Source organism: Stegastes partitus, unplaced genomic scaffold (genome assembly GCF_000690725.1).
Source record: "Stegastes partitus isolate 25-593 unplaced genomic scaffold, Stegastes_partitus-1.0.2 Scaffold625, whole genome shotgun sequence".
Lineage (NCBI taxonomy): Eukaryota > Metazoa > Chordata > Actinopteri > Pomacentridae > Stegastes > Stegastes partitus.
The window spans coordinates 307,554-331,137 of NW_007578356.1; the positions used below are offsets into that span (position 1 = coordinate 307,554).

The 23,584-nt window shown below is 42.7% G+C and overlaps 1 protein-coding gene across 1 annotated transcript in view; it reads right to left on the reverse strand.

Annotated features, from left to right (window-relative positions):
• Positions 1 to 23,584, reverse strand: part of LOC103363027 (phosphatidylinositol-binding clathrin assembly protein) — a gene marked incomplete at its 5' end in the record, with an annotated part of 60,335 nt that overhangs the window by 3,043 nt on the left and 33,708 nt on the right. The window contains 8 exons of the mRNA XM_008289604.1: positions 334 to 450; positions 1,469 to 1,525; positions 9,399 to 9,531; positions 10,015 to 10,045; positions 10,577 to 10,717; positions 17,901 to 18,011; positions 20,481 to 20,581; positions 22,870 to 23,003. Coding sequence (XP_008287826.1) covers positions 334 to 450; positions 1,469 to 1,525; positions 9,399 to 9,531; positions 10,015 to 10,045; positions 10,577 to 10,717; positions 17,901 to 18,011; positions 20,481 to 20,581; positions 22,870 to 23,003 — 825 coding nt within the window. The remainder of the gene's footprint in view (positions 1 to 333; positions 451 to 1,468; positions 1,526 to 9,398; positions 9,532 to 10,014; positions 10,046 to 10,576; positions 10,718 to 17,900; positions 18,012 to 20,480; positions 20,582 to 22,869; positions 23,004 to 23,584) is intronic.

A 23,584-nucleotide genomic window follows, 5' to 3' on the forward strand; every position in this document is an offset into this window, starting at 1 on the left:
ACTTGATAACATTTAATTATTAAAAAACAGAAACACCTGATGTCATCTCGTGAGTAGTTCATTATGCATTCATGAAAAATGTCACATTTGTAGCTGACGATTAAATAATGACGATGACAATTCACAAGAAAATGAACCTTGAGGTGACTCAGATTCATACATTTTCAACTGTGCAAATGAAAGTTAATTACATTACTGGGGAACATTAGATTTTTTTTTCAACCTTGTGGAGAGATGTGTTTTTATACTATGAGCTAATTAACCAGTAGTGAAAGTACTGAACTATTCAGTGAGTAGAAATCCATGACGACAGTGTGTCTGTGAGTGGGCTACCTGGGCTCCGGGCATGGGTGCGAAGGGGTTAGTGGGTCTGAGAACAGGCTGGTTGTACATCATTGGCTGAGGAGCCATCACAGGTACCCCACCCATCTGACCCATCTGGGGAGGTACCTGCAGAAAGGCAGCACACACAGAGAGAGAGACGGTTATAAAAACAGAGCAGGAATTAAAACAGAATGAAATATGAGTGAACCCTGTGAACCTGAAGATCTTTCCTCACTGTGGCCTCATTTTTCTCTGCACCTCTATAGAAACAGCACAACCATCTTCTGCACAGTAAGTTTTAATGCCATAAATCATGAAAAAAAGTTGGATTTCTTTGATTGTTCATTTGATAAAGCCTCAGATCAAGCTGTGCAACATTCCCACAGGTGCTCACAGGTGTCACAAACACTAGGAATGGTGGCCTAGAACCTATACAGATCCTACTGCTTACGTTTTTAATTTCTTTCCATACTCGTCTCCAATCTGCTCTGTGTAAACACAGCCTGCAGTTCAGCCAAAAACTCTTTTTAAATTTTTCTTTCATGACTTTTGGTTGCAGCTAACTCACTGGTGGCTTCTCAGTTGCACCAAAAAGTCCAGAATTTTTTGTTTTTTACAGAATCTGGTTATCGCAAATGTTTTTTAAAAGTGACATGTAGAATTAAGTGATTTCAATAAAAACATTTTTTTCTTTTGTCTCAAATGATGTGTTTGAGGACAGTTTAAACTTAACGTTCGTTTCCGGCTGTGATAAATAGCATAACTTTAGTATAAAAAGTTTAAAGCTAGCGAGCATTTCAAACCCAGTGGAGGGTTTTGGAGTTCAGTGTGCTGACAGATGTTCTTTTTCTATAATTTCTAAAAAGGGTTATTCATCTTTATTTATTTATCGACATCAGAGATAATCAGAGAGACGCACAAACAGCAAAAAGACATGAAAGCCAGAAACAAAGCAGGAAAACTGTAACAGAAAGGTGAGCAGAGACAGAGGTGAAACTGTCTGGTGACGGGTTAGTGAGCAGTACGTCTGCTGTCTGTCGTGCGCTAAAAATCATTCATCTAATCGTCTTTAAACTGACTCTTGATTTGACAAAACACTTTTATTCTCTCTGCATATAAATAGTTGGTGTATCTGCATGCTCACCATTCCATACACAGGCACTTGCGGTGTGGTCATTGGGAAAGCCATGGGAGCTGGAGCCTGGAGGCAAAACAGAAAACAGGAGTCAACTCACAGGTGACGTGCAAAATAACAACAACAACAACAAAACACCAGAGTTAGACATTTTATGGCTTTTATCAGCCATAAAACGGCATAAAATATTTGAACGAGTGCACAAAATACTCCATTTTACTGTCTTTAGACCCGTTTACACACAATAAATACTGTTAATGTTCAAGTGTGTGCACATTAGGAGCACTACAACGTGGCATGTAGCAGAGGTACTTAGTGGATTCCCGCTGGGAGCAATCATTACCACTGCTTTAAAAGGGCCGGCTCGATAGGGCAGCGTTTGGCCCTGCCCTGCTTACTTCCCAAATCAAATCCACTGCAGCTGAAGTGGTTTCAAATCCAACGTGACGGGCCATTTGTAGCCGTCGTTCGCAACCCGTGCGTATCTGCATCGAAGCCGCAGATTTACGCTCGACAAATGGGTAATTTATGGCAGCCAGTGCTACATTACAGCTTCAGTGTCTGTCCTGGAGGAAAATCAGCTTACAAGATGAGACAGGCATCTTCTGCACAACAGTGGCCAATCTATAAGCCATACACATGTATGAATATGAACAGATGTGGGATGAGTTCTCTGTGGCCTGCAGTCATTTCACAGTTTCTAGGGTTATATAGTAAATATACCAGAGGCAGCCGCTCTGACATCATTATAAACACGGATCTGAAACGCTCGGTGGGGTTTGAATACCTGCTAGCGTTTGCAGATGTTACGGGATAACAGCAGTGTGACTTCTCTCCCCCCCCCATGCCACATTTAATTGCGCAGTATTTGCTGCAGTCAGAAGTTGCGACTGTTTGCTCTGCTGCGGGTCAGACCCCTCACCCGGAAGTCCCACTGTTTTCAGAAAATCCATTAAAAACAGCTTGCAGAAACACACCGTTGGCTTCGCAGACCTAATCCATCACTGTAAATGAGACAACTGTGGCATTTATAACATGACTTTATGAAGCCTCCATCACTCGGTTCGTGTTAAAGCTGCTGCCGGAGCTGAATGTCTCCAGCTGGATGTTGCAGCGAGACAAATAAAAACAGCACAATATTAACATTAAATGCTGCAATTAGCTGCAACGTTAAGTCATTTATTATCTTAGCAGTCTCACGTAAAGCGATGGACACGCTAATCATAGCAGTGCACTTGTAGCTTTCTGTTTTTATGTGCAAAAGTACGCGAGCGTTATCTTTTAATCGCTGCTCATGCAACGTAATCAATGTTTTAAACAAAGTCACACTGATGAAAATACACCTCATGTGTTTGAAAGCACATCTCCTGACTTTAACACATTTGCTAAGTCACTACTAGCAGGTTTTTTTTTCAATATTTTGGCATGAAATGTACCAACAGATGTACAGAAAACTACCCCTGGAGGAAACATATGACACAGGCTGACATATCAATTTGTTTTGTTCACGACAGACATCAGAAATAAACACCTGGAATCTAAAAACCCATGTGTCATGTCTGCGTGTTCAGACTTGACTGAATTGTGATTCAGGGAAGATGTAGGTCTATTTTATTTAAATTGCAAATTCGCCTCACACGGCATCTTTGCCTGAAATTAAAGTTATTCTTACTCGGCGTCCTTTCAAGCACCGACTTCTGCGGGTTAAATTGCACATTTCCTTCTCGCATAATCTTGATGAAATGAGCACTACGGGCTGTTTTGATGAGACCACTTTATTACCTCATCTGATGGTTATGCGTGAGGTTTTTTGAGGGCATTCTCAAACTCTGTTGTGAAAACTGAGCCAAAGCAATTTAAAATACTGTAACATCCACGCTTCAAAGGCACTTTAAAAGGGAAGACGAGCGTTCTGTGTTAAGGAATCTAAAGGAAAAGGGTTTCGGGTCGGGTCAGCCAAACCTGTGAACTGGTCTCTGGAGGTAATTAATGTGACTGACCAGGATCTGCTTTTTAATTCTGGCCTCTGCAGAGCGAACTGTGACAGCTGCTCATGAACATTGATCAAACTGATCTGTCAGCTGCCAGAAAAGAACCCAATTCATCCAAAAGACTCAAATTTATCTGTCAAATATGTTTATTGCCCCGCTCGGTGATCCACCAGTGGTTTCGGTATTAGAAACACTGATTCAAGATTTAATTGACTTTGCCGTCATCTGCACCTTAGCCGCTCATTAATTAGCGAGCCATCTGTCTTTGAGTTGCTCTGGTCTGTCTGTCTTCGCGCCTCCTTGTGCAAGACGACAGTGGGAATCATTTTATTTCCTTTAGATGTCACAGAGAAAAAGGTACGACACTGTTTATGCGCCACCACAGATCCTCCACCAGTACTTTTGCCCATCCGTCTTTCCCCCCCGCTGTCGACCCTCGATGCATCGTGTTTTACATTTATCAGTCTGCACCTGCCTCTTTATGCTCAACCTCTCACCTGCTGGTTCTATCCTTCTTCCTGCCTCCAGTGTGCCTCCTACCGCTCTGTGTATTCATTTTTTTTTAAAAGAAAAAAGAAAAATCTCTTTTCTCGACTCCTTTCATCCCCAGTTTTGGGGTTCAGAGCTGAACTTTTGCTATTCCCTTTGCCGTCTCCTCGGCAAAGGCGACGTTCTTGTTTCTGGATTTTCTCAGACTTGTGACCTTAAACGCCCCGCAAGGTTAAGTGAAGGTCAAAGAAGCGCGCTGGCTGTCTGGCTGGCATTTCCATTATCAAGCCAGCTGAGACGGATGCATCGCTGCCCTTGTGGCGAAAATCTCCGATGTGGGAGTTTCACTTATCATGCATGACGCGTGACAGCCTACTTATTCGCTGCTGTTACCTGTGATGTCTTATATATTCCTTCCACTCGCTGCCATGACTTATTTATTATGTTATGCTCCTATGTTTGGAGCCACGTATATTCACACTAGTCAGAGACAATACACCTCTCAGGGACAGTAACGAGCAGTTCTATTAATATTTTCCCGCTCTAAGCTTTATTTGTTCACGGTCAAAGCTGCTGCATTTTTCCCGTGTTTGCTTAAATGTACATTGAAGGCGGGATCCTGGTCGCTGCTGACTGCACCACGCAGGGATTTTTGTCTTGTACCATATAGGAGGAAATAAGACATTTTAGTTTGCTGAGGGAACAACTGTCACATTTTTATTGTGCTGCTGAATTAATCCCCCACAGGCAATTTCTGTTCCTGCTTGCTTGTCAGTGAGAGTCAAAGGTGAAATAATGCAGCCAAGAATTAGTTGATTTAGCATTACTTTCACAAGTATTTATCTCTTCTTACTAAAAAAATGAGCCGCAAATGTATTGTTTCATTATAAAAAAAAAGGCAACAAAAAGCCTCAGTAATTTCATAAACAGCTTTTTAGCAAATGTTACTCAAACAGGAGGAAATAGTGGATTCGTCGGGGACTCATTTCAGCTGCAGCTTTGGTGCTCTGCTGAGTATTTACAGCGTTTCTGAGTCACAGTGTGTGACTCAAAATAAACTGCTGGGCCCATGTTTGTTGTAATAAGGTGCAAGAGTGTGCTTCTTTGATGTTTTTAATAGATTTTGGACAACAATGGAGCTCCGTGGCGCAGAGGAAGGAGATATAACAGGCTCTGGATGTACAGGGAATACTTCTTAGGAGGATCAATTCGTGGTTGGTTTTTGTTCCGTTGGATTTGATGACAAAAGGCTGCTTTCCACCGCAGGAGCTCGAGGTAGGTGTGAGGTGGCGCTAACATTCACGGGAAAAGTCGCGTAATCGGGCCTTTCTGTTCCCACTGTGGCGTAAGCTCAGACGACCACGACGTTAACTCAGGGTACACCGACACGGAGGTAATTTCAGTTTTGTGGACGCGAAGGAAAAGGGGGCTTTGTTACGTTGGCCCATGTGGTGAATTTGAAGAAAACGATGTTAGAGCGAAGGCTGCTATTCGACGAGGACATCAAGAGGGCAGAAAAAACGATGCTGATGTCCTCCTGGAGTTTAATAAATCAGAGCTGAGACCCACACAGCAGATTTTTTATAGGGCTGTTTAGAAGTTTTTATCCGGCAGTCGGAACTGATTTCTCCCCGAAAACTGTCACGAAAGAGGTTCTACGTTTCTTGCGGTTGGAAAACAAGCAAATGGTTTGGACTGCCTTAAAACAAGTTCGATCAACAAGTAAAGTAGGCGCTGAAGGGCTTCAGTAAAAGGTAACTGGACGTCTCAGTTTGGTTTGTCAATAATGAAATGGAAAAATAGGGTTCAACATAAAAATATATAACATATACAACAAAAGCAACAAAATCAGTAGGAGAATGCATCCTACATTATGATTTTATGGTTCAATTACAGCTTTGACTACAGTTCCTTTATTTAAAAACAGATAAAAAACAAATGTTGTAAACCAGATTCTTGCTCGTCTGCACCACAGAAATCCAACGTTTTTTGGTTCTTGCACGAAGAACAATTAAGACAAGTCCAGTTGCCTTCTGCTGAAGCCTTCAGGATTACCAGGAATCTCCACAGACATCTTTAAAACAGACCCTGAGATCAATTCAGTCTGTTCAGGTGTGAGATGGAAACGGCAGCACCTTGTTCCAACTTCCTGGTACCAGTCAATTTGCTTAGTGCTTACATAACTAGCGCAGAGTATTAGCTTGTAGCGCAGAGGTGAGAAGGTTATTTGTGGAAATTGGGCAAGAACAGAGTTTTAAACAAGTGTCTCAGAGGAGCGCAAGAGAAAGAAGAGGTGACAGAGAGTAAGATGAAGAGGAGGATAGCGAGGGCGAGGTTAGAGGCCCAGAACAGACGTCTCTGAGCACCTCGTTAAGACTTGTCTTACTAAACAGAGATAAGTACTTACATAACTAGTATAGAACATTCCATTCTGCATCAGGACGCAACAGGGAAAAAGGACAAAAGACAGAGAAAGACAGAGAGGAGGGAGGGAGACGGAGAAGAAGAAGAAGAAGAGACAAAGAGACAGACGATGAGAGTCGAAGTGAAAGACAGAATGGAAGAAAATGAGAAGGAGATGATGAAAGAGGGAAGCAAACAGGTGTGACGAGGTAGTGGCAAAGACAAGGTAAGAGACAGTTGTAATGAAAAGAAATGAGGAGAGGATGACGGTGAGAGATTGGTAAGAAAAAGGAAGACAGAAGAAGAAAGAGAGTGGAAACAACAAAGTGAAAGAAAGGTTAGAACCACAGCGTAAGCAAAGGCAATAAATAGAAGGAAACAAACCCAGAAAGAACGAGGGGTCACGGTGCCGACGTGCAGATGTCAAAGGCAGCGTGGCGAAAAACAGGACGAGCAGATGACAACGCAAAACAAGAGTCGCAATAAAACAGAACACGGGCGAAGGAGGGAAGGAAGACGAGTGGATGACGGTGCAAAACGGGCGGAAGGAGGGACGAGTGGGAGAGGAAGGGGAGATTAGAGGGAAGGACAGCAGGGGTGAAGAGGACAGCGAGGGAGGGAGGGAGGAAAGAAAGAAAAAGAAGGACGGAGAGAAAGAAAGAAAGAACGAGAGAGAGAGAGAAAAGAAAGCATCAACAGGAGAAGAAAATAAGAGAAACAGAGGAAGGAGGGTTAGTGACAGTTTGTCCTCGTCAGCCAGAAATTGCAGCCCAGAGATCAGGAGGACAATCAGGAGCTGCCAAGATCAGCAAACACACACACAACCACACACACACACACACTCACACACACACACACACACACACTGCATGCACAGGCGGCTGTATTCTCTACCAACTTAAAATGCTCACATACGACAACACTTCCGTCTAAAACTCAACGCCGGCATGCGCAGACAGGTGGAGCATTCGCCGTGTGAACTGCAACTATTTCAGCTCCGTGTCATGTCCTGCCAAGGTGTTTGCAAGCTTCAGTCGGCTGAATGTAACACTGCGGGATTACGAAAGTCCAAAGTAAATATTTTAAGTGATTTTGCGTCTAAAATTGGCAGAAAAGGGCATTTCGGGAAGTTTGCTTTCTGGCAGAGGGGCACAGAGAAGACGCATCGGCGGCTTGTGTTGCTGTTGGACGGAGCCCTGCTCGTCGTTTCCCCCGTTTCAAGTCTTTATGCTAAGCTACCCGGCTGCTGGCTGCCAGCCCAGAAATAGTCCAGCACATAACTCTGCATAAAACAGCAAAATGATTGTGTTTTTTTTACTTCATTTTTCCCAGCAGATTACATAAATAAGATACAGCACAAATTGCTAATAAGGGAACTGCTGCTGGGTGGATGCTGCTGCCTGTGAGGAGTCTCGCTGCTTCCCCCGTTTCCTGTCACTGCGCTAAACTGAACCAACCAACTGTGTGAGCGGGAGCCTTATTTTTCAGACAGGTATGAGAGACTTATTTATCTTCTCATCTACCCCTCAGCACAAAAGCAAATAAGCACCTTTCCCCAAAATGTCAAGCTGCGGCTTTAATATTAGAAGCCAGAATATATCAAACACCTCTAACGCTGAGTTTAACTTTGGAGGAACATTAAAGACTTCTGACCATGAGAAACTTTCTGTAAGATCTTTTGAGGACTTACAGAAAACTTTATGAAATCTCTAAAAAGAATAACTGGTTTACTGAGGCTCGGTTTTGGCCATCGTTTCTGAAATTTTGGTGTCGGCAACATCGCAACAGGTCAGGTGGGAGAAGAAACATTAAGCCGCTACACGATCAGACAGGCTGTAAACACAGATTAGGAAGATTATCCAGGACACAGGAATCAAAAGTGGACTTAGCTAAAAATGCCAGTGATTAATCCCTCACTGCAGAGGAAAACCTTTCACTGATGCCATGAGTGTGAAGTTAAACCAAGAAGCCAGACTGTCACGTTAAAATCTGACTGTCAGGTTTAGAATTTCCCCATTTTTCCTTCTTGTCTCCGCTCGGTTCTGCTCTCCCTGGTTCTAGCAGACGACATCGCATCGCTCTAATCCGGCCTTCTCTCAGTCGGCTTCCTGCTCGTCACAGAATTGATTTGAAGATTGTACTGATGACTTTTAAAGTTCGGGTCTGGCCCCAAGCTACAATACGTAGCAGCAATGTCGAAGCCATGTGAGCCAGCTCACAGATCCTCAGCTGGGGCCCTTCTGGCTGTTCTGAAGGCTGAAACCTGAAGGTGCTTTTGCCGTCGGGGCCCTTCGGCTTTGGAACAACCTGCCTGAGGAGAGAAGGCTCGCAGAATCAGTGACTTCTTTAAAATCACTTTCATAGACCTGCCTTTATGTGATGCCTTCTTTGTATTGCTCATTCAGATTTTTATTGCTTATTAAGTTTTAACTGCCCGTATTATTTTAACTGTGTTTACTACTATTGACATATTGTGTTTTGTCATTTGGTTTCTGTTGTCTTCTTGGTTTATTCAGCAGAAGAAAACTGGACCTTTTTGGCACTTTGGGTTACCATGACCTGGATGATCGACAGTCAGAGTCTTCGTCTTAACTTTAATTTAATTTCGCCTTGATCTTGCCGTGCTTTGTTTGGCCTTAACTCCAGTTGTTAGTTTGCCTTCTGGGTATCCTGCTTTTTCTGTCAAAGCACTCTGTAAACCCTCGGTTTGAAAAACGCTATATAAAGAAAGTTATTATTACTATTCCAAAAAAGTTTGGCTAACTTTTGGCTACGTTTATTTCCAACCTGTCTGCCCAACCAGCTCCTGTTTCTTGCCATGTTTGACATTTTGTTAACGTTGCCACAATCCAACATTTCAGCAAGTAATTTGTGGAACCAAAGTTACGATTACTAACAAAAATGATGCCCAAAAGAATATAAATAAGAAATTGCTGTAAACCCACAAAAGTACAAGACTTTCAGGACTTGCAGACACCTTGACGGATACGTTCTCGGGTTGCTGAATTCACTTTAACGTGCATTTTTGTGTGTCTGTGTGTGTTTCTGCCTCTTACCACATGTGGTACAGGCATGGGCTGTGGCGCCATGGGCGCAGGGTTCCACTGTGTAGTCGACATGGTCTTATTTTGCCAGTTCTGGCCGCCTGTCAGCTTCTTCTCTCCCGGTTGGCTCCACTGCATCTCTGGCCTGTAGAGGACAAGCAGAGCACCACAACAGGCTCACTGTCAGTTCTCATTCAAAGCACTTTCACCTGCTCAAGCTGAAGCAAATTTATCACACAACACCGAAATGATGTCTAGGAGCAGAAAAAAACATCACATTTGCTCCTCTTTTTTTTTCTCCTAAAAACTTGATTGTATTTTTTCAATTCCCCACGAGGTGCATGATGAATTTTAAGGACTAACAACCCTGCAAGTGCTGCAGTGATTCTGTGCCTTTCACCTTTAACAGTCTACAGATACTTTGTCACCGACTTCTGTACATAAATCCCATAAAACACTTTATGATAAATTTGATTTTGACTTTAGCACTGACTGTTGTCTGTGCTGTTGCCAGGATCCCTGAGACAAGTACAACTAGAGGGCGTGTATATTTTGCCACTACATAAATCCTCCAACTCGGACTACGAGCACAACTTAGAAAAGTACCAACACAACTCAGGAAACTTACTTCTTGGCTGGGGTCCCACCAAACTGCAGATCTGAGGAGAGGCAGAAACACAGAGGCTGAGTGATCACAGTTAAAAGAGTAGAATGAAAGCCATTCAGGCAGGTATTTCAGCTTTAGATAATGTTTTTCCCTGTGATGTGACTTTGTTTTCCTCATTTCTCCTGTTCCACTGTGTAACATTTTTTAAAGTTTTAATCAAAATTCCTCATGAAAGGAGGCTTAAAATTCTGCAAGCTAACGGAACAGATTCTAACCAAGTAGATATTATCAACTGTTGAAAAGAAGAAGGTGTCATATTGCCACATAAAAGCACAAGAAGTGTAAGAACGGTTCTTTAGTATTGTGTCTGCAGATAGGTGTGTGTATGTCCGAGTATTAATATGCTTAATAACTATGAGTGATTGCAAAAGCGACATGATTTAAACTTGTATATGCATAGATCCAAGGCCGGGCGTCGAGCTAAGTTATGTAACTGTTCTACCAGCATAATTCTGCTGCAGATACTTCAACTTGTCAAGAGTTTTTTTTCTCTTTGTTGACACATTCACAGCTCGACACTCACTGCCCACGAGGTTAGCCAGAGAGGAGTCGAGGTCGTTGGCTAGCAGCTTTCCTCCAGGATGGATGGCCATTTGAGGAGGAGGAGGAGGCGCGGTGTGCGTGGGAACTGTCGGCTTTAACAGGTCTCCGAGAGCATCAAAACCTGAAGGAGAAATCAACTCGCGTGTGTAAATGAGCTGGAAAAAGCTATGCATATTTGATCAGAGAGGCTGGAAACAACAACGTACAGAGAAATTAACATATGGAAGTTCCAAACACACACACACTCACACACAGAGGCAGAGACAGAGAAAAGCAAGAGCAAACACGATTTTCATTTAAGGGGGCGGCAGACTTGACCATTCGCTAAACCCTTTCCCTCAACACTGACTGTTCAATTACAGCTTAGCAACCGTAACTAGGCACAGAGGGCCTGTCAGGCTTTGGATTTCTCCATACGTTCAACTAATAAGATTGATTTTTTTTTTTAGCAGTGAAAGTACAAGGACTACATTTATTCATGTGTTTGTCTGCTTTAATGTATGTCTACCAGCTACCAAACGTTTTATCAGCCGAGGGGTACATGTAGCATTTAAAAACTCTGACTTTTTACCATATTTAATGTGCAATATGTGTGGAGAGCAGTCCTGAATGCTGCATATTAGACTGTGGCTAACACTAGCTAAGCTCTCCGACCAGTATAAGATTTAGGAAAATCAGACTTCCAGTTTCCTGGTGCTGCACCTCGTTATTGTTCTGATATTAGAGGAAAAAAGCACCTTACACCAATCCAATCATTGTGGGCAGTGTGAAGCCCAGGATGCAGCAATGGTGCCCCTGCTATACAGCACTTGTTTTGGTGACACATTTGCACGCAGGGAGGTAAACGCTGTCATAAAAATGGTTATTTTACTGGAAAATAATAAGTAGGACTGCCTTACTGCACAATGTAGATTTTTGGCAAAACTGTGTTGTTGTTTTTTTTGTGTAGCTACCCGTTTGGTCAACTTAGGCTGTATTAAAATGTGCTGAATAAATAAACCTGACTGGAATTTATAGGATCTGCCAGCAGCAGACAAAACAGCGTGCTTTCGTCCACCTCTGTCTGATATCGTGGATCCACTGTTTAAAAAATGATGGTAAATCTGCGATTTATCATTGCAAACTGCATCATGCAAGAGGGGAAAGCTCGACAGGCAACAGCAACTAAGAGTGTGTGAGGAACCATCGATTGTCAGGCTTTAAAAATATAAAAAGACAAAGAGGGGAAACTCGTGCTTTAGGGGAGCAAAGTTAGGGAGAGGAGAAGCAAATGTTGCAAAGTTTTTGCATCAATGAGAAGACATTTAATCCTGAATCTAATTAGAGCCGGCTCAACTTTCAACCTAATTTTCCCAACTTTCCAAATGCGTCGACTCATGGTTTGACCATTTTAATGAAGCAGCGCTGGACAGATTTGATCTGAGAATACTGCTGAGTTGTAGCTCCTTAATATGAACCTCAATCTCACTGCTAGCCGTCCTGTTAATTGAATTCTTCCCGACCTATTTTTGGCATTTACCTACACAGGCAGAGATTCCTGTTTAAAGCAGATATGCTCTACCCAGACTCTCTTTTTTTTTTTTTAACTGTCATACAGCAGCGAGCCTATAATCCCTGACTCAGTAGCTTGCAGCAGTTGTTCTAGAAGATTGATTTATCTGTTCGTAGCTGTCGTGTACACACTCTGACTCCAACAGTGATTAGTTTTGAACATATATGTGTGTGTGTGTGTCTGTGTGAGAGTGTGCGAAAACTGATTGTGTTTGCACATGGCCGGTAGGTGCAAATGACAGAGTAATTTCCTGTGATGGTGTGCATGTGTGTGTAAGTGCCTCTGTTAACAACTTCCCATGTCAGCACTCATTCTGCTAATGGCTCGGCACTACTCTGCTGGTAGAAACCTGGAGGTGTGACGGTGCATGTATGTGTGCGTGTGTGCGCTGAAAACACGGCTAAAATGAAAGCGGAAAAGCAAGCACAAATTAAGGCTGCTGTACCTTCATGAAAAAGCTGTTTATTTTTTATATAATTTTATATGTACGTGTGAATTCAACCCCTGCTAGAGGCTTTAAAATCAATATCTGGAAAGGTGAAGACAGGAGCAAGGCAACAATACAAAGCAGGAAAACAGAAAAGAGGAGATGCACGAGCTGTACTGCTGCAAAAGTACAGCGTTCCTGCAAAACACAGAGGAGGAGCAGAAAGAAAAAAGAAAGGGAGGCAACTGATGGTGGAAAAAAAAAGGGAGGAATAATATTTAGTTAGGAAGCGGTGTGTAGGTCTGACAGTGGTGCTGACACAAGAGATTCAGAAAACACTTTTCCTGCTAGCTTAGCAGATGAGAGAAAAAGAGGGAGAGGAGGGAAAACATACAGAGACAGAAAAGAGACAGGAAGAAGTCGAGAAAGACAGGAAGAAAAACGTCAATGAGTGAAGAAGGGAGATTAAGAAAGTAGGAAGGGAGAGATGGAGGGAGAAACCTACTTCTGCTCACTATCTTTTTAATTCTCTTGACTCTAATTTCTCTCCCATTGTCGGCATTTCCATTATTGTTGTCACTGTGATAGAACACTTTGGCAATGTGGGTGATTTTTTTTTTGTTTCTTAAACCACCGTGTCAGTAAAGCCTAGTGAATTAAATTGAACCAAGAGAGCAATAGAAGAGAGGCTGAGATAAAGGGTGAGAAGGAAAAAAAAAAGAGCGAAACAAGCTCCCTGAGTAGATCACACACACTGCAGGGCAGCAGGACGAAGGAGAAGAAAGCAGGGATGGAGGAGGAAGAGAAGGATGTGATGAAGCGAGCACCGAGGGTCGTATTGAACTGGGAGGATAATGATATCAGTGTTAGATTAGGTATTTCAACAATGGATTTGACAGTCAATAGAGTTTAAGATCAAAGGGAAGGAAGGAGGTAAATCCATGTCAAGGGTTCAATTCCAAAACACTGGCACTTACTACGAACAGATCTGAACTGAAACTTAAACAGGCTGCCTTATCTAAACCACTTTCCAGAAATGGAGTACCCAACACGGCCGGCTTTATCAAACCCAAGTGTCCCTTATGGCTTTATTAAGTTATGACAGGATCTTTACAAAAAGAGCCACAGTGCTCACACCATAATTGGCACCCGGTGTGCGACACGCAGCAGAATTGGGGCAAAGCCATCGTGGAAGAGGAGGGTCCTCGGTTTGTCACAGGCGACGACGGTGACGGACTTTAAAACATATGTTGAAGCCTCACTTAACGACCAGGGCGAGCGCTGAGGGTTGCTGTGCCTCTCATCTGACAGTAGAAAATCACTTTCTCATTAATTTGAAGCTGGAGTGCACGTTTACTTATAAATAAACGTCCATTAACTTCAAGCCAAACGAGTTGGCACAGTGCTGACTCCAGCTGTGTGTGTTTCACAGTGTACCAGAGGTTTAGGTCTGGTGTCAGTGGTGACACAGGTAGTGATGCGTTTTAGGTTCATTAACAACGATTGGTTTGGCTCAGCTGAAGAGGGGAGTCCAGTGGAGGCAGGGGTGGGAAAAGCACCCACGGAAAGTTCAGTTAAAAAGGAAACTGTACGTTCAGAGAAGGATAACTGTAAGAGATCGATGGCGAAAGGATAAACATATCAAATCTCATAAATAAATTTATGTCCAAGCTCCATCTAATTAACTCCTGTTGTCTGTCAAGGTTTTCTTTCTTGCATGGCACATGTGTAGCTTACAATGTCGACATAAGCAGCGTTATTGAATTTATTTAAAGGTTTTGAGATATTGACTCCTTGATCCCAGACAAAGGTGGACAAAAGCTACGGCTGCCAGAAGATCTGCCACAACCAAGAAGGTTTAGTCAACAATAACTGTGATTTAACAGTGTTTTTCTGTTCATTTTTATGCCTCTATTAGTTTTAGATTGGCGGTATTAACACCCTTGACCTCGACTTTTTTGCTGCAAATTCAATAAACTGTCTCCTCGGAGTCATTGGGTTCTCCATTTCCATTTTGCGGTGCTGTTTCATTTTGCAACTCTATCTGTGACGTTCGTGTCAACAGATGCTTAATAAAATAGTCAGTTAAGATAAACAGCTGCAGAAGAAGGGAGCGCAAATGGTGGAAAACGACATGAAAACACCACATTTGAGCAGTTTTTATGCAGCTGAATAGAGCGATTGTATTTTTTTCTATTGTGCATAACACACAATGACCCTTCGTATGAACAAGACGTGCTTTTAATCTCCGTCTTTGTATTTCATTTGGCGTTTCAGTCTTTATGTAAAAGTGATGACATTCAGGTCAGAACTGTCTTGTGTAAGAAATGTTCTAAGCTATTTTAGTTTACGTAAAGGTGACTCAGACAGAAGTGTGAATAGTCCACTGATAACTTCAGTGACCTTTCGTGAGTTTTCGTGTGTTAACAGAAAAGAAGGGATTGAAAAAATAAATATAACTGAATAAAATTATATGACTATTAAGCAGAGGAAACTTTTCACCACTTATTGAAATTAATGAAATTTGAAAAACCCAAAAATGAAACCTGAAACCTGGTTTATAAACAAAACACAAAGAAGAGGAACGACATAAAAGATGCAGCAAACACATTAACGCTAAAATTAATTTGCTCAAAATCACCAAGAAAACAACCCACTGGAAATGGTAAATTGTGAGCACGGGTAAAAATAATAACAATTGCATGGATTGTCAGAATATGTGTGGAAAGTCAGTGGACGTGAGGCTCGACAGAAGAAGAGTGAGCTTTAAGAGTACAGGTTTGAATAGTTCACTGCCCTTTGGAGGAACCTAATCTGAACAAAAAAAGATGAACAACAACCCCAACAGTCTGTACGCCGGAGCATAAATACAGCTAAAAAGTGGACAAAAAAAATCCAGATAACAAATGCAGACTGTTCAGAGGAGACAGAGGGAAAAGAAAGCACTTTGAATTGTGAATGTAAGGAGGGAGAGAAAGGAGGAGGAGGAGGAGGAGGAGGAGGAGAGCAGATGGAAAGGAGTTGCCTGGGTGATTCTTGCCTTGTGAAGTGTGATGGGGAGACGATGAGGCAAAGACAGAGACAGAGATGAAATAAAGGGAGGGAGGGAAAAGAGGAGGAAGGTGGGAACGGTGTGAACAACAACAAAACAAAACGAGCAGAAGCAGACAGATGGGATGGAGCGAAATGACAGAAGACGCGCGAACAAACGCAGACACGGACACACACGGTTACAGACACCGACAAAATACAGACACAGAAACACACAGGTAACGCATGGGCGTGCACACAGAAGGAAACACACACACACACACACACACACACACACACACACACACACACACGGGGATTTTTGTGAGACGCTGCCAGTCGCCCAGATGGTGTATTGGTAGTCGTAGTGGCAGCTTCAACACAAGCTCTATTAATAGAAAGAAGTTAGTCTGTCCAAAGCCAGAACCAGGCTGCACACTGGAGCCACAAGCCTCCAACTGTTAAATCTGAGCAGAGCAGAAGAGACCGGCGAGGTTACACAAGATTAGAGCAAGCCAGGAATCAGTGGCTCCTGAACTCAATCACCGCGCAGGCCTTTCGGAATACAAAAAGGAAACAGCGCTACACTGGCAAATGTTTGCAGAAGCCAAGCTGCAGCTGTGCAAACACAACTAATTCTCCTGATGATGATAATAATGTGACAAAGGCGACCACGTTTTCTGCCAGAAAATTACCTTCAGATTTAATTTGGAAGATTTTAGGATAGACTTTCCTCCACATTAGCGATCTATCTCCGTCGGATGATTCTGTTTTGATCAAGTCATCCTAATAAGTGTGAGCGGCGTGTGCAGCGACTGCTGGTCTGAAACAGCTGCTTGATTAATCCTGGCAAATATCCACTGATGCTGATTGATGAGCAGGAAGAAGCTCAACTGCAGGAACAACAGGAAAATAAGTTTGCACCTAAAATAGCTGCTGCAGGGAGACCTAACTTGGTTGTTACTGTTGAAAGCGCTATAAAATTAATTTGCATGAAAGCATAAAAGCAAAGAGCGTCCAACCGTGTGAAATAAAGAAACTGTGGCTTAACATGATGCCATTATTCAACAAAGACCTCCATTGAAGCCTGAAGTCAAAGTCCCACACGGTAACTTGTGTCTGAAGTTTAAACCTACACCTCTTTCTGAACTTCTGTCTCCCTTTATGATGAAAATAGTCTTTAGATGACCTCTGCAGGCAGTCACTCTTATCTGCTGCGCCTTCTTCGGTGCAGTCGATAACACGGCGTGCCTTAAAATTATACGCTTTGCAGGAGCATCTCGGGACCCGAAAGGGTTGAGAAGCGCCGAGATTGATTGTGTCAGTTGCTGAGAGGTTAAAAGAAAGTAAGCTAATAAGAGGGCTCGGAGCCAAAGTCTCAGACCTGCAACACTTAAGAGCCATCAGTCTGAAGCTGTTACCATAACAGGCGAGAAACCACAACAAGAGAGGAGCAGGCGGCTGGAGAATAGGTGCCTACACATCGTCTCCTCTGCTTTGTTTTGTTTTTTTACACTGGATTTAAAGATTTACGTCTGCTATTACATAATAAGCCGAACGTTTGCTTCAACTGCCAACTGTCCCTCTCCCTTTTCAGAATCATTTTGCAATTAACAAGACTGACAACTGTTAAAGGAAACAGGAGAAACACCACCACATCTATACAGATTTCACCTGAGAGCTCAATCATTTTCTATAGGTTAGTGATCTTGCTGACTGGAAGAAAAGACAGATTCAAGGCAAAGCAGGCCTGGGATCAGTTAGCTTCAGATTCGAGCAAAAGGATTAACACGAAGGCCCTGAAAACAGTTTCTCATTTATCTGTGCAGGGAAAAATGTGCTGCTGATTTCTGTGCTCCAATCATCAGCGAGCAAAACTAAATGAGATCTGAAATGTAAAGTGATGACACTTGAGGTTTTGCCGTCACTGAAGTCTCATCGAACAAAAATTCTTTCAGATTATTTGGATTAGAAGACTTGAAACCAGGTTTTCAGGGACTTTAAATATTTACCAAAACTTGCTTGAAAAAACTTCTGAATCTGAAGTCAACTGATCTCCCATCTCTGGGTTTTGCACTGTTCTCGTAGCCTTTGGGTAAATGTGATTACAAAGAGTCAAACAACAGGCTGTGTGACAGAGCTAGAAAGCTACAAAACGCCCATCCAGATGCAGGAACAACCACAAGCTGCTGGAACTAGTCAGAGGGTTAGTTAAATGCTACGCTTGCGCTGCCAGCAAAGCCAAAAGGTTTTAGTTTTCAGTCTGTCTGGACAGTCAGACAGAGAGGGCTTTACCGGCTGCAGGTTGTGGGCCGTTGTTACTGGGTGTGGCCTTATTCCCAAACACAGCATCGAAATCTACAGTCATGGCTGAGGCGGTCTGCTGCAGAGGCTGGCTCTCCAGTCCTGAGGAATGCAGTTAAATATGACTGATTAAGGTCCTGGTTGTGCTATTTAAGCTGCATGAGATAGCACTTGGAACAGCTTTATCTGACATACTTTTACAAGGGAAACAGCTGCAGATATGTACATCAGACTGATTTTTGTAGGAACCAAAGTGGTGGCTTTGCTCGAGTAAGGATTCCACCACCTCCTGCTAAACTAATCCCATTAGATTAGGAACATGGACATTACAGTCCTCTGTGCACTGCCATTGTTGTTGCTTAGTAACTTGGGATTCTGTGCAGGCTGTTGGGAATGTCAGCCTTTCAGAGGAGAGTTAAGCCCATGCACGAGGAAATCCACTGATGCACCTTTTGTTTTTTTGTCTTCATCCGCATCCCTTTTGGGGATTAGAGCTTGAAGCCTCGGAGAGTGGTTTCCTTTGTGGGATCCACAAAATATGAATGCATTAAAAAAAAAAAATCACCATAAAACACCACAATAATTATTAATAGGCATGATACTGCTGATCGGAGTAGCCTTTCAGGAAACGTGACGGGGACAAAACCATCAGAGGGCGACTAGAAAAAGGTGCATCACAATATAGTTGAACTGTTTTCCTACGTGACTCGGACAGATAGCATCTTTCTGGTTACTAATAGTTTGCAATTCTGTCTTGGCACAATTAGTAGGGCTGAACAATTGGGAGAAATGTCTGATTGGGATTTTTCTAGCAGATATTGTGATTTGATTTGGGATATAACTTCTTAAAGTCATGCTTCAGTTCAACATTCACGGTGTAGCAGATTGAAAAGTTGTGACGGTGCACCACAGCAGTCACATTATATCCCACTCTGTGCTGCTCCAATTTCCCTTTCATTTGTGCTAGTTAAAGTTAGAGCTAAGATGAAAATACAGCGCATGTGCAACTTATTCTTCTTTAAGTGGAGCGAGCGGTGAGCGATATGTGTGGAGTAAATGTTGAGGTGTGACATGAAAGCGAACATCTTTACACTCCACTCTCAGCACAAGATACCATCAACAGTGTGACTGTCACACATGGACGATGGCATGAATTTGTAAAACCACTGACACAGCAGTTTAAATCCTAAGTCAAATGCCCTGCATAACCTAAATTGCAGACTTTGTGATTTGCACATTTTCTTAGGTGGCCTTTCCACTGCAAGAACTTGGAGCAGGCTTAAGGTGGCGCAAACCTTTACAGGAACGGCCTCGTCACCTGCAGTCAGAACACACTCTGAGGTTCGAGCTGTGCTAAAACAACTCACAAGTTCCTGCAGTTTGTTTCAATCAATTAACTGTTCAGCCCTAGTAAACAGCAGCCTTGACTAGACTTATTCAAAGGAAGAGTTTTTGGGAAATATGCCTCTTGCTGAGAATTAGATGACGAGCTTGATACCACCGTCATGTTTGTTGGCTAAATGTGAAGCTACAGCCAGGAGATGGACCACTAGAGACACAGTTTGTTGGTGATTGGCACCTTTAAAACTCAATAATTAACATGCAGCCTTGCATTAATTGAACAGCTTCACCAGAGACCAAAACATGTCTCCTGTCTACAGCCTGACTACAAACTTGACCAGCATCTTTTACAATCTTGGAAGCTTAAAGAAGCAAGAATGCTCTGTATTATTTTTGGGGAAAGTACAGGGGATACTTATCTCAACTCCCGTGTCAGACTGGCTGATAATGTGAAGGGCTGATATCTAAGCTAAGAAGTAGCTCTGAATGTGAAATCCGGCCAAACTCTTTATAAATGGCTTCAATATAATCCTCTGTCATAAAGCCCTTAATACTCCGTACTAACAGAGCCTCCAGATGCATCTTTGTGCTGCATTTTGATTTGAGACAGCTGATTGCGAGCTGAAATGTCAACCCTGTTTTCCAGAAAAATGCAGGGTGTACTGTACAGAAAAGCTAATATGTGGAAGAGGAAGTCGGTGCTCAGCATTTCAGCCGCGGCCACATTTTCCACACTGACAAACAAGAAAACGAGGAGAGGCCGGTTGAATCTCGGCTGACATTTCCTCTGACTGGTTTATTGAGCTGCTCGGAGTGTGAAGCCACAGTTACAGGATTTATCATCACAAAATACTCCGTGTTTTTACAAGGAAAACACCTGCACCCGAAACTTGTTTTATTGTGTCTCAACACAAGACACTGGCTGGGTCATGCAACATTAGTTTCTGTAGAGAAGGGGAGAGAGATGGTGGGTGGATGGATGGATTTCATAAAAAGTGAAATGGATGGTTGGACAGATGGATGGGCAGACAGGAGAATGGCTGGCCAGAGGGAATGTTTCAGAAATACATTCACTTGTGAACATCTGCGAGTGCGTGTCGGTAGGTGTCCGACTTATTTGCATGTGTGCGTCCTTGCCGGTGCCTTCATATATGTGTAAATGTGTGTTTTTGTGCAGGCTGCCCTACATATATGTGTGTGTGTGTGTGTGTGTGTGTGCAGGTAACGTACCTCCCCAGGCACTGTTGACGGTGGAGATGGAAGGAGTGCTCTGCACAGCAGGGATGAAGGCCGGCTGAAGATCAAACAGGTCACTGTTCAGATTGGGCACACTGAGGAGTTAAAGAAGGGAAAGAGTGGCATGGAAGGAGGGAATCACCGGAGTAGAGGAAGGACAAAGAGAGAGAGACAGGAGTGAGGGGAGAGATGAAAGCAGTGCGGGGAAGAAAAGGGAAAATAAATCAAGCAAATAAGTTAGCAAGAGATGAGGAGAAAAAGAAAAGAGAGATATGGAAAGACAGATGGAGACGGAGCATTAATATTTAATCAATGGAGCATAAATAGCTAAAGCCACCAGTAAAAATGTTCGTTTGTCACAGATAAAGATTAATCCTCTCTCTCTGAAGGGCTGTAAAAACTTCCACAGAGCAATAAAACAGTTAGGAGCAGTAAATTCAGAGCGCGTTACAGTCTGCGCACGTTGAGTTTAAATTCTGTTCGAGTATCGGGAATAAATAGTCTTACTTTAATTCTGTTACAGCTGGAGTCTGTCACAGATGCGATACAAGGGATTTGTATTTTTTGGGAAGAAATCTGAAACAGGCTACAGAGTATTAAAATGCACACAGACTTTACATACACATCTATTTTTGGATTTCTGTGGGCAGACTGAGGGCGGTTTTCAACTCTTTGCAATGAAGAGCTAGTTAAACTATAAAAGCAAGTTTATTTTGCTTTTAGCATATTTTAACTGTTTGAGTCTGATTTGAAGATCAAACTCGTTGCTAATTTTAGATAAGAACAAAATACTTAATCTTTTTTCAAGCTCATACAGACCCATTCAATAGTTTTAACCACTTTAAATATTTTTATTCTTGTCCCTCACTATCAGACAGCCCCTGTTTAATCACAAATACATTCATAATATTAACAGCCAGACTTACAAAGAACTATCTCCAGCAACAGATGGCACTTTATGGTTAAAAAAAGTCTCATCAAACACCTGATTGTGAAAATGCATCCACAAAACAACGCAGATCTTGAGCTGTAGATCAGTTTTACGTATCACAATAATGGGGTAACGGCACATGAATGAGCAGCCACAGTCAGGCAGCAGATGAACAGTCGCACTGTGTCGACACAGAAGGACTCGTTAGAGCAGCGCATTAATGAAGCAGCAGCTTTGGTGCATTCAGGCACAGTATTCAGCTGTAGGTCATGAACGCTTTGGGAACACTATCACTGTAGTTACTCGTCTAAACACCAGAAAATGAACTTCAGGCGTGAAAATATGCTTTGGTTTGTGTTTACGTGCTTATAGTGAGTAAAACAGCACGAGACTCGACTGCAGAATTGATTAAAATAGAACCGTATCTGTTCTGTCGAGCACACGGGAGACGGACAAGCTTAAAAACACAACTAAAGCCATTTCTGTGTAAACACTGTATTACAGTAGGGCTGCAGTATTGTTCTGATAATCACTGGTGTTACTTTGCATTTGTTCAAACAGATGGCCAAACAGTCCAGCGTATCCCTTGTTAAACTTTGTAAAAACATTAAGCTAACTTGTCTACGTTCTTGTGCTGCGATCTCCGAATTCACATGAACCTGGGCCGGTACACGCTGATCTGCTGCAAGTCTGTTATTGTTTAGTATAAAATAACGAACGCCGACATGTTTCAAACTGACCAGCTACACTCCCAGAATGCTCTCTGTTTGTCCGAGTGACCGCCTCCTCTGGCTGCAACAGTGAGAGGCTCCTCCTGGAGGCGCAACCAGGTACTACAGCTGATCTACTACACTCTCCTAAGAAAATAGTATAGGATCGGTATCGGTATACTAAATAAATCAGGGGCAAAAAAAATAATTTGACTGGGACATCCCTAGCTGCAAATATTAGCTTTTAATGTTTGTTCATTATTCCTTTCATAAGGCTAGCAGGTGGAGTCCACTCATTGCACTGCGATCAATTCAATTAATGCAAAGACAGTGTGCAGATCTTTTCCCTCCACGGACACTTGATTGGTCGATATGATTTCAGTCAACCAAGACTGTTTCTTGATGCTGGCAACACGCTGCACACCTCAGCAAGGAGCCCGTTTCACTGTGTGCAGCTGTTGTGAGGAAATCTACTTGCACCACGCACTGCCTGAAGTCAGATCTAAATTGCATGAGATGATGGGAAAAGGCAAACCCCTGATGGACTCCTTCATTAAAACAGTTGTTCTTCCGTCATATTTCTATCTGTGCTCATTCCTCCATACCTTAAAACAAATCAGGGTCACGCTTTCTTACCAGTAGCACATTAGAAAAGGACTTTTAGCTGACTAACTATTTAACACGGTGGATGTCTTACTGTACGAGCAGCTGAATATTTGTCGGTGTGTTTGTGTGTGTGCACCTGTTGGCAGACAGCGTGGAGCTGAACAACTCCGGGGTTTGTGTGATGTGGTTGTTGTTGGCGCTGCCTATCGACTGACTGCTGGGGGAGGCAGAGGGTGGAGTCTGCATGCTGATCTCCTTCAGGCGCTGGTCCTGGAAGACACACACAAGCAGAGTGAGAAAAACAGCACAAAGTGATCAGGAAGACGATGGAAAAACTGCTGTTTCCCACTGCAATGAATAAGAGTTTTGTTTTCAGGATGTTCAAGTCCTGGAAACTGACACATTGCGAATATGTACGCTTCAAGGTGGGAAAAAAGACAACTTAACACTCACACGGAAGAAAACAACACCCAAAACCTCAGCTGCCCTGTAACTTTATGTTAAGAGCCCCTTTGAGTCACGTTGTGGGGAGACTCTTGTCAGGAAACTTGCATCAAAAAATGCACAATGCCCAGTCACGACGAGTGAACAGCTATAAAGGAGAAAGTTACATATGTGTGCTTTGGTGATATTCAGCTAGTTACTGGCTTTAGATGTAGGACTCAAAGCCAGGCCTGCACCCAACTAAATTTCCAAAGTCAGTTTATAGCTTGGATTTGCCTGCCAAGGTTGCCTGGTGGTGTGGGATTCAGCATGCGCAACAATAAAATTATAGACTATTAGTTTAAAGTACTTTAAAACTAATTAGAATGGCTTCCAGGGAATTTTTGTTGTGATGCTGAAAACTCCAG